Below are 12,115 nucleotides of genomic sequence, written 5' to 3'. Positions count from 1 at the left end.
AGAGAATATACCTCAACAAAATAAAGACCATATATAAAAAACCCACAGGTAAGTTCATACCCAATGAGAGAAAGCTCTTAGCTTTCCCCTAAGGTCAGGAATAAGACAAGGATGTCCACTCTCACCACTTTTATTCAACAGTACTGGAAATCATAGAACAATTAGACAACATAAAGAAATAAAACGCATTCAAATTGGTAAGGAAGAAATAAAATTTCCACTATTTGCAGATGACAAGATACTCTATATAGAAAACCTGAAAGACGCCACCATAAAACTACTAGAATTGATAAATGGATTCAGTAAATTTGCAGGATACAAAAATCCATGTACAGAAATATGTTACATTTCTGTATACCAGTAATAAAAAGCTACAGAAAGAGAAAATAAAGCAATCTCATTTACAATTGCACCAAAAATAATAAAATACCTAAAAATAAACTTTCCCAAAGAGGTGAATGACCTGTATTCTGAAATTATAAAATATTGATGAAAGAAATTGAAGACAACACAATGGATTGGAAGAACAAATACTGTTAAAATGTCTATACTACCGAAAGCAATCCACACATTTAATGAAATCCCTATCAAAATGCCAATAGTATTTTTCACAGAACAAGAACAAACAAACCTAAAATTTGTATGGAACCACAAAAGACCCCAAAGAGCCAAAGCACAATTCCAAATTTCATTATATTAGAAAGCTGTAGTAATCAAACAGTATGGTACTGGCACCAAAAATAGACATATAGATCAATGGAACAGAATAAAAAGCTGAGAAATAAATCCATAATTGTATGGTCAATCTTTGACAAAGGAAGCAAGAATATGCAATGGGAAAAAGACATTCTCTTCCACAAATGGTGTTGGGGAAAACTGGCCAGCAACATGCAAAAGAATGAAATTGGACCACTTTCTTATACCACACCCAAAAATAAGTTTGAAATGTCTTAAAGATCTAAATCTGAGACCTGAAACCACAAAAATCCTAGAAGAGAACACAGGTAGTAATTTCTCTGACATTAGCTGTAGCAACGTTTTTCTAGATATGTATCCTAAGGCAAGAGAAATAAAAGCAAAAATAAACTTTTGGGACTACATTAAAATAAAAGCTTCTGCACAGTGAAGGAAACAACCAACAAAATAAAAGACAACCTACTGAACAGGGGAAGATATTTACAAATGACATACCTAATAAAGGGTTAGTATTCATGATATGTGAGGAACTGATACAGCTCAACACCCAAAAAACAAAAATGGCAGAAGAGATAAACACACATTTCTCCAAAGAAGACATCCAGATGACCAACACATGAAAACATGCTCAATATCACTCATCATCAGTAAAATGCATATCAAAACTACAAATGGCTTTTACTAATCACTTGTCAGAATGGCTAAAATAAAAAACTCAGGAAACAAGTGTTGGAGAGGATGTAAAGAAAAAGCCCTTGGGCACTGTTGGTGGGAATGCAAACTGGTACAACCACAATGGAAAGCAGTATAGAGTTCCTTAAAAAATTAAAAATAGAACTACCCTATAATCCAGTAATCACACTACTGGGTATTTACCCAAAGAATACCAAAACACTCATTTGAAGGGATATATACACCCCTATGTTTATTGCAGCTTTATAATTGCCAAACAATGGAAGCAGCCCACATGTCCATTGACTGATGAATGGATAAAGAAGAGGTGGTGGTGGTGTGTGTGTGTGTGTGTGTGTGTGTGTGTGTGTGTATGGAATGGAATATTGCTCAGCCATAAAAAAGGAATTAAATCTTGCCATTTGCAATGACATGGATGGATCTAGAGAGTATAATACTAAGTGAAATTGTGAAATTTATCAAAGACCAATACCATATTATTTCACTCCTATGTGGAATTTAAGAAATCAAACATATGACCAAAAAAAAAAAAGAAGAGAGAGAGAGAGACAAACCAAGAAACAGACTCTTCACTATAGAAGACAACTGATGACTATCAGAGGGGATGTGGGTGAAATAGATTAAAGGGATTAAGAGTACACCTGATGAAAACTAATATATGGAACTGTTGAATCACTATATTATACACCTGAAATTAATATAACACTGTATGTTACACTGTAATGAAAATTAGAAAGAATGAGTTTCTCACATGTCAGTGATTGCAGCTGAAGGTGGGAAATTCTTCCTGGTGCTTTGCTTTGTTTTGGTTTTCCCTGCAAAGAGTCTAAGATGACATATATGCACTTACATTCATTCATTCATTCATTATGAAATTTATTGTCAAATTGGTTTCCATACAACACCCAGTGCTCATCCCAACAGGTGCCCTCCTCAATGCCCATCACCCACTTTCCCCTCCCTCCCACCCCCCAATAACCCTTGGTTTATTCTCAATTTTTAAGAGTCTCTTATGGTTTGGCTCCCTCCCTCCCTCCCTCTTTTTTTCCCCTTCCCCTCCCCCATGGACCTCTGTTAAGTTTCTCAGGATCCACATAAGAGTGAAAACATATGGTATCTGTCTTTCTCTGTATGACTTATTTCACTTAGCACAACACTCTCCACCTCCATCCACGTTGCTACAAAAGGCCATATTTCATTCTTTCTCATTGCCAAGTAGTATTCCACTGTATATATAAACCACAATTTCTTTATTCATTCATCAGCTGATGGCCATTTAGGCTCTTTCAAGCTGTTACAAAAAATAGAAAAGGAGGGAAAACTTCCAGACTCATTCTATGAAGCCAGCATTACTTTGATTCCCAAACCCTACAGAGATCCAGCAAAAAAAGAGAACTACAGGCCAATATCCCTGATGAATATGGATGCAAAAATTCTCAACAAGATACTAGCAAATCGAATGCAACAGCATATAAAAAAAGAATTACTCACCATGATCAAGTGGATTCCTTCCTGGGCTGCAGGGCTGGTTCAACATTCGCAAATCAATCAATGTGATACATCACATTAATAAAAGAAAAGATAAGAACCATATGATCTTGTCAATCAATGCAGAAAAGGCATTTGACAAAATTCAGCAAACTTTCTTAATAAAAACCCTCGAGAAAGTCGGGATAGAAGGAACATACTTAAAGATCATAAAAGCCATTTATGAAAAGCCCACAGCTAACATCATCCTCAATGGGGAAAAACTGAGAGCTTTTTCCCTGAGATCAGGAACACGACAGGGATGTCCACTCTCACCGCTGTTGTTGAACATAATGTTGGAAGTTCTAGCATCAGCAATCAGACAACAAAAGGAAATCAAAGGCATCAAAATTGGCAAAGATGAAGTCAAGCTTTCACTTTTTGCAGATGACATGATATTATACATGGAAAATCTGATAGACTCCACCAAAAGTCTGCTAGAACTGATACGTGAGTTCAGCAAAGTCATAGGATACAAAATTAATGTACAGAAATCAGTTGCATTCTTATATACTAGTAATGAAGCAACAGAAAGACAAATAAAGAAACTGATCCTATTCACAATTGCACCAAGAATCATAAAATACCTAGGAATAAAGCTAACCAAAGATGTAAAGGATCTGTATGCTGAAAACTATAGAAAGCTTATGAAGGAAATTGAAGAAGATACAAAGAAATGGAAAAACATTCCATGCTCATGGATGGGAAGAATAAATATTGTTAAAATGTCAGTACTACCCAAAGTAATCTACACATTCATTGCAATCCCAATCAAAATTGCACTTACCTTTAAATGGAAGATAGGTGCAAAAAAAAAAAATAACATGCAGATTAAAAAAGCAAATTAAAAGTACTTTCATTAGAGCTGGTCAAGGAAACTGGTGAGGCTACTCATTGTTAAAACTGATCAAAATCACCTATACAGCTAAACAAAATGAAAACTGAACAAGCTAATTTTGGGCAACTTTTCCTTCTTATTTTCTTATTTACAAATAAGATGTTTTGGTCCCAAATTTTCCAGGAAATTCATTCCTGTTACACTGATGATGTGAGATCTGTAATGAAAATTATTATCTTCATGGGTAACAATGAATTGAAACACAGACAGAAAGATATTAAAAAATGTAAACAAATCCCAAAGAGATATAGTTCAGTAGGCTGAACCACAAAGATATTACGCTTGTAAAGCTTCTCTTGGAAGAGCCAGACCCATTCTAATGCCAATCTCTCCTCATTCAAGGTTAGCAAGTATAGCAAAGCAGTATCAGAATTTCCTCCTGGGTTATTAAGAATTATATAGCTGACCAGACCACCACCATTACCTTGAGTACCTTTACAATAAAGCGCAATGAAGCTCCTAAAGTCAGCAGATTGTTGGAACTCAAACTCTAATTGACCAGCATGCTTGCCACTTCCTACTGGCAGCTGGGCCCACGACTAGAACAGGCTGTGATCACCATCATGCCCCAGTGGTCTCTTCAATCCCCCATGCAGCTGTGGCTGTGCTCTAATGCCTCCTTGGGAAGATAGGAAATGGCATTTCAGGGAGTACCTGGTGCATTATACAGTGATCTTCTTCAGTGAAAAAGGTCACACATATTAAAAATATTGTTCCCATGGGTTATTGAAATTTTCTATTACTTGTATAAAACATTTTTCTTTATTCCCTTTTTTTCTACCAGTGCTTTCTAAAGCCTCTGGGTGGCACATTTAATCACAAACTTGCCTTGCAATTGAGGGGCATGGTGGTACAAAGGGATCTGCATCAATTGTTACTTCCCCAACCCCCCAATAACCTTTCTACATTTATTTTTCCCTGTGTTTCTGTATTTAGCATTTTCTTTCTCTGTAAATGCAATACAAAATGTTCTATGCTATTTGTAATTTAAGAATCATCTCAAGTTATAAAACCTCAGATCAGAATAATCAATTACATATATGTGGAATACTGGCAGAGGAAATTGGAAAGACACCATGAGAAATAACAAGGATTGGAAACAATACTTGATGGACAAGAGTAGAACTTGATGGGTGTTTTAATCAGGTGTGTGACCTTAAACATTGCTTAACCCTTTATGGGCCTGAAACTCTTCATTTGGGAAATAAAAACTCTTAATTTGCTTCTAACACTGTGCTTCTTCCTTGGCAGTTACTGTATGGCATGGATGAATATTTATCATTTAAAAATCTTTTATTTAGGGGTGCCTTGTAAGCTCAGTCGGTTGAGCATCTGACTCTTGATTTCAGCTCAGGTCATGATCCCAGGTTCATGAGATTGAGCCCCGTGGTAGGCTCTGTTCTGAACACAAAGCCTGCTTGGGATTCTCTCTCTCCATCTTCCCCCCTCCCCTGCTCACAAACATGCACATTCTCTTTACCCAATTAAATAAACATTACTTAAAATTTATATAGATAAGATATAAAACATTGGAAGAATATGTTACATATCCTGGTTTTGAAGCCTAATATAGAAGCTGTTATTTCTTATTATGTTACTCGGGTTCTGAACCACTAAAAACCATTAGTGGACTAAAAATTATTCCTGGTGATACTGTTGAAATATTTATAGCCTTTAAACAGACCAAAATTACTAAGCATAAAGCCTAGAATCTGTAAAAATAAATGTTTTTTGGACTTATTTTCTTCTTACGTGTTTGGATTCATGTTCTTCCATTGAATCTATAGTATATTGATTCCAATATCTGATATAGGGGTGACTAATTATGGTTTGTCAATATTGATGTGAGATCAAATTTATTGAAATGTTGGAATTTTACAGTATGTTTTCACTTCAACATTTTTCTTAAAAATAAAAACTTTAGGTGAATTTTTTAATGAATTATAAATAGATAAAATATTTACTAAGTTTAATTTCCTTTTGGATTTCATTATAACGAATGTGAAAATTAATGAGTTGTAACATGGAATATTCTGATAATGAATCTAAGAATATACACTACTACATTTCATGCTTTGAAATGGCGTGTTCATGATTACTGTGTTACTTACCAAAGGAAGGAGTAGCTACAGAGTCAAATATACCTCAACTGGCTACAATAATATAATAAGCAGTTATGTCATCTATCATTTGGTTATACATTTTCAATACAAATCTATGGATGGGATTTTTCTATTTTTTTCATATTAAGATTATTACATTGGACTTTTAACTGAATTTTGATGCTTCCAATGATGTGTGATAGTTACAGTTTTGTAATTAGGAAACATTTCATAAATGTGTTTGTATAAAAATATTTTTCAAATGTGTAAGAAAAAAATATACATATTTAAAGACTTTAACCCTCTTCTACTCTTTCCAAAGAAAAATTATCTTTGCTAGAAGAAATAATATCCATACATAAAATATAATCCAAAATGATGATAACTCAATGGTAGGGTATCATTGAATGAATCTTCACTCCCCCCACTGGTTTGGAATGCTACCCAATGCTATATCAAGCTCCTATATATTTTATAATCTTGTTTCTAGACTCTCCATCACATTGTATTGGTCTGTCTAGCCCTTAACTAATAACCCACTACCTGAACTGCTACAGATTTACAGATATCTGTCTGTAGTAGGATGAATCCAACATTGTTATTGTTCTTCTCTCTGCTTCCTTACTAGAATTCAAGTATTTTCTTTCCTATTTTTACCTTTATTCTTTCCTATGAATTTTACTATCTCTGTGTAACATTCAAATCCTGAAATCTTTTGAAACTTAGAATGTATTTTTATTGAAATTACACATTACTTTGAGATGATTTATAATCTTTGTGATACTGAACCTTCCCACTAGAAACGTAAGTCCATAATGTTATCTGACTTCAGAAACTAAAATAAACAGGTTTTAATGTAGTTTGCAAAATCTTACCAGACCTAATTCATTTTGTGACTAACCAGGATCTGATGTGATCTGAGTCTTCAATATATCCTGTTTACTGTGAATGTTAAAATATTTAGCTATAGAAATATTACTGTACTTGAGGAAATGGTGATGCCCCAAATTCAGAGGGGGACTTATTATATAGTACATTTGTTTGAGTTTTTCACTAATGTACCATACAGAAAACTACACAAATTATAAGTATTCACTTTGTAAATTATCACAAAGTGAACTCACCTTAAACCACCAAAGGAACTACATATTATCTCCTAACACTAAAGAATAGTTTTCTTGTGTTTCAATTTTCTAAAAGTATAATTGTGTACCATATTAATGTAACAAGAGGAGAAATTGGATGTGGGGTATATGGGAACTATCTGTACTTTGTCACATTTCTCAAAAACGTTTCATAGATTTGATTTCTGTCACTAAACACTATTGTGTAAGATTTATAGAAGTTTTATATAGCAATTTCATTCATGTGCATTGAACAGTATTCCATTCTATTAATGCACAATGAATTATCAAATTCACTTATAACACTTGTGTTGCTTTTAGTTTTTTTTGTTATTTGTGATAATGCTGATATGTACATTTTTATAGAAGTTGTTTGGTAAGTATATCCATACATAGTCACTGAAGAAGGTTTCTGGTCACAGAGCCTTAATTGTGGAAAGGTCTTAATTACATATTTAATTCCTTATATAAGGTATAGAGGATAATAGAGATTTTCTGTTTCTTCTTGTGTAAGTTCTGGTAAATTTTGTTTTAGGAATTTGTCCATCTAACTTGTCAGATTTCTTGACACAAATATAACATTCCCTAATTACTTTCTTTAAGATTGCAGGATCTGTAGTGATGTCCACCTTGTCATTCTTTTTTTTTTTTTTAAGTTTAAGAGGGAGAGTGTGCATGTGAATGGGGCAATGGCAGGGAGCAAAAAAACCCAAGCAGGCTCCACACCGTCAGCACAGAGCCCTACATAAGGCTCAAACTCCTGAAACATGAGATCATGACCTGAACCAGAATTGTGAGTTGGACTCTTAACCAAAGGAGCCACCAGATGCCCCTCTCCTATGTCATTTTTAATACTGTTTACTTGTACCCTTTTTCCACCTTTAAGCTGTCTTGCCTGGGGTCTATCAATTTAACACCTTTGGACTTAGAAAATAATCATGCAGTGGAAAAGACTACTTCATTGGTTTCTGTCTTTATCATTCCTTCCCCTGGCTTCCTTTCAGTTTAATTTCCTGATTTTTATGGTAACTTGTTGAGGTTGCTTTTGATCATGAAATTTGAGCGTTTCCACTTTTCTAAAACATGGATGTAGTGCTATAAACATCATTCTGAACACAGCATTAGATATCCCACAAGTAGTGATGTGATTTTCATGTAATATCTTTTTTGACTCAGTGACTATTTAGAATTCTATTTTACAAAAGTATTTGGGGATTTCTTCTTTTAAAAATTAATTTATAGCTTATTCCATTTGTTTAGGAATATACAATGACTTTGATTCTTTGCAGTGTTTTGAGACTTTATAGCTTAGCATGTAGTCAATATCTATAAATGCTTCAGGTTCATTTGAAGAAAATGAAGTTTTCAGTTGTTGAGTACAGCAGCTTATATGTAAATTATATAAAGTGTGGTGTTTTGTTCAAACTTTCTACATCCTTACTTATCTACATATTCTTTCAATTGCTGAGGGAGAACAGTTAAAATTTTTAGTTCTGTGCACTTACAAAATGAGGCTGTGACTTTTAGTACAAACAAATGTAAAATATCATCATGATAGATTCATCTTTTAAAGTAATAACTTTTATCTATTTTGTCTGATATTATATCAATATAAAATCTTTTTGTATTAATTTCCATTCAAATTTCACTGTATATCTTTACATTCAAAGTGTTTCAACTGCAAGTGTTAAAAAAAAGATTGTCAGACCAACTTTTTTTTAAAACTAGATAGGGTGCTGCATTTACATATAAATGGTTTTGGTAGATTCTATTTCTTTACAATTCTTTGTGAGCTGAGTATACATCCTGCTTCATTGACTTCAGGTTTCTCCATTTGTCTTTTGACCTCTGGGAAGTAGGTAATTGCCCACTGCTCTGTCATGGAAACATCATATCCCAGATAAGATGTGCTCTTTGGGCCTGAGTTTTAGAACAAGAAGACAAGAGAGACAAACCAGATCCCAAACCACAGCCTGGAGCTGACTGTCACAGTCTACCCTCCAGCTGCTAATAAGCAGTGAGAGCAAGAAACACTTTTGCAAGCTACAGAGATTTTGAGAGGCTGTTTTTGTATATATATAGCCTAATGAAAGCTGATTAATTTTAGAAAATCATACCATAATGTGGTGTTGCTATAGAAAACACATAAAATATGTGTCCATTAACTTCTGAGTTAGGAAAACGATTAAAGGACTCTGAAAAATAAATGGCATCTATGCAGTGTCAAAACATTTGGTAAGACTGTCACCTATGATTCCTTGGAAATCAGACAAGTTAATATATGACTTTGTCTAATTGCTGGTAAGAAAGAATCTTAATAACTTTAGTTGGTTGGTTTTAGCTGTGTTTCTTGAGTTACTAGAAGATAGAAATGAGCTCAAGAAAGGATTGGGGTGTTGGCCAGCAGGAATGAAAGCCCTTGGTGAGGTTGATATTTCACAGACCAGAAAGGACCTGGCTTTGAAATCAGACCTGTTTTTATATACCAACTCAACCATTCATTAGCAGTATGACATGGTATATCAGTTAAGAAAAAGTGGCTTATGCTCTGGTTACAAACAACTCCAAAATGTCATCAGCTTAAAAGAACAAAGTTCCTTAGTTAAGTCTGGTGAATATATCCACCCTGGTGAACCAGGAGCACTATTTCCCCTTATCCTTGTCATAGTTCCTCAGGTGTCCAGGATGATGGGAGTCTCTAGTTCACCATATACTTCCATTTGGCAGGAAACATGAACATATAAATATATAGACATGTGAGTAACTTTAACAAATAGATCAATAAAGGGGCACCTAAGTGGCTCAGTCAGTTGAGCATCCGACTTTGGTTCAGGTCATGATCTCATGGTTCGTGAGTTCAAGGCCCGTGTCAGGCTCTGTGCTAACAGCTCACAGCCTGGAGCCTGCTTTACATTCTGTCTCTCTCCCTCTCTCTGCCCCTCCCCGAATCACGTTCTCTTTCTTTCTCTCTCAAAAAGTAAATAAAATAATAAATAAATAGATCAGTATGGGCATAGAGGTCATCAAAACATATTGAGTCAAGGCAGCCTTATTCCTGCTTTCTTCAAGCCAATGTGAATAATCTGGTAGAGCTTCATGGGAGTGCTAACATTTGACCAGAATTATTAGCACACAGCTACAGTGACCTATAATCCCCTGTTTAAATTTATTTTTTTTAATGTTTATTTATTTTTGAGAGATACAGAATGCAAGTGGGTTAGGGGCAGAGAGAGAGGGAGACACAGAAGCAGGCTCCAGGCTCTAAGCTGTCAGCACAGAGCCCGACTGGGGCTCGAACTCACGAGCTGTGAGATCATGACCTGAGCTGAAGTCGGACGCTCAACTGACTGAGCCACCCAGACACCCCTATAATACCCTGTTTAAATATTTGTCCATCACTTATGTTTGAATCTTAATTCACAGTTATTAAATCCAGGTATTTTTATTAATCATCCTTTCTTCTCTAATCTTTCTAATGGTGATTTAGGTGCTGTGTCTGAGACATTAAAGAGATGATAAGGCATAGTTCTTGATCTCACTCAGTTTATAATCTCTAGAGGACCCACTGCAATAACATGCACCACAGCATGGATTAGTACCACAGAACTTGTAAAGCTCTAACCATGCTCTGAGAGGTTGGCAGGAGACTTATCTCATAATAAGTGATGTTTTGCTTTTGTTTTCTTTTGCCAGAAGATTGTTTTTAAAGTTCACAGCAACTTCAGATTGGCTTATTCTTAACTGAAACCTCTCGACTGTAACAGTGGTTACAGAGTTTTAAATATGTACTCAGCATATATGATGCACCTTTTATAGAGAATGTCACTAACAAAAAGCCTTGAGGTAGATGTGATTATCCTACATTACAAATGAGAAAACTGAGACCAAAAGGTAAAAGAAATTTATCCGAATTTGCAAAACTCAAATGCAGGAGAGATGAAACTTGGAAACCCAGCAGTTTTATTTGAAAGCCATGGTTTGGGCCATGGTGCTTTGGTACCTTTTACTGAAATCTGGAGAATTGATTTTTAGTAAGTTCTAATCAATTTCCCTTTTACAGATTCTGATTTCTCATTTGTTCTTCAGGTTTAGAAAGTTTTTGATCCAAGCATTCCTCCCTTCTTCTTTTTAATATTATTTATTTTTTCCTTAGGTATCTACAGAAGAAGGCTTGAGTCTGGCCAGGGAATATAACTGTGCTTTTTTTGAGACTTCTGCAGCCCTCAGATTCTGCATTGATGACGCCTTTCACGGTCTAGTGAGGGAAATCCGCAAGAAAGAGTCCATGCCATCCTTGATGGAAAAGAAACTGAAGAGAAAAGACAGCCTATGGAAGAAGTTAAAAGGCTCATTGAAGAAGAAGAAAGAAAGCACGACATGATATCCTTGCTTCTAACTCCCTTATTCTCTTTCTGAATTTTATCAGTTGGACAATTCCATGTGTTGCATTTGGCTTCAATATTTTCTGTCTCTCTCTCTCTCCTTCTCTTTAAATATCTGCCTATAGGTAAAAGCAAGATCTGCATAACTGTACCTCTTGAGATAGTTTTGTTTTGCCCTTAACAGTTGGATGGATTTTGTCAATCAGCTGGATATGCTGTTTAAGTTTTTACAATATATTACTAAATAAAATTGACATTCCAATTGCCTCATTTCCCTTTAAAGAGTCTAGCTTCATTTGGTATGCTGTCTGGTTATAGAGGAAATTCAAAATTGCAGACAGAATGATAAAAGGCTCAGGGGATCTGCCTTTGCCTGATAAGACTCTGATTGTTTGCATTTCAGGAATCTCAGTAAATAATGAAGAAGCTCAGGAAACAATTCAGAGCAGGAGTCTGCAGCCTTATTTTTCCTTAACTGTAGAAGGCTAGGTGCTTTTTAGTGAAGATAAACCTTAGTGGAATTATTAATAATAGGAACCAGTTGTGGCTTGTTGGAGGGCTGAAAGGAAATATCCCGGTATTTGCAGGGCTCTGCCCTGTTAGGCTTTGGCAAAATTATCACAGTAAAGTCACTGAGCTGTGGCAAAGATATTTTCCTTGTAGCCAGAAGAGAGGCTAATAGGAACTTGGTGG

General features: G+C 35.2%; 1 protein-coding gene across 2 annotated transcripts in view; it reads left to right on the top strand.

The window, feature by feature from the left end:
* The window catches only part of RIT2 (Ras like without CAAX 2), a 448,366-nt gene extending 436,774 nt beyond the window's left edge, over window positions 1-11,592 (top strand). For both annotated transcript variants that reach the window (XM_047828329.1, XM_047828328.1), the window contains one exon: window positions 11,194-11,592. In XM_047828329.1, coding sequence (XP_047684285.1) covers window positions 11,194-11,421 — 228 coding nt within the window. In that variant the 3' untranslated portion in view covers window positions 11,422-11,592. The remainder of the gene's footprint in view (window positions 1-11,193) is intronic.
* The last annotated feature ends 523 nt before the right edge of the window (window positions 11,593-12,115 follow it).

The sequence above is a fragment of the Prionailurus viverrinus genome, chromosome D3, assembly GCF_022837055.1.
Source record: "Prionailurus viverrinus isolate Anna chromosome D3, UM_Priviv_1.0, whole genome shotgun sequence".
Taxonomy (NCBI): Eukaryota; Metazoa; Chordata; class Mammalia; order Carnivora; family Felidae; genus Prionailurus; species Prionailurus viverrinus.
Note: the sequence above shows the minus strand (reverse complement) of the source record. Positions and strands in the feature narration are given on the sequence as shown.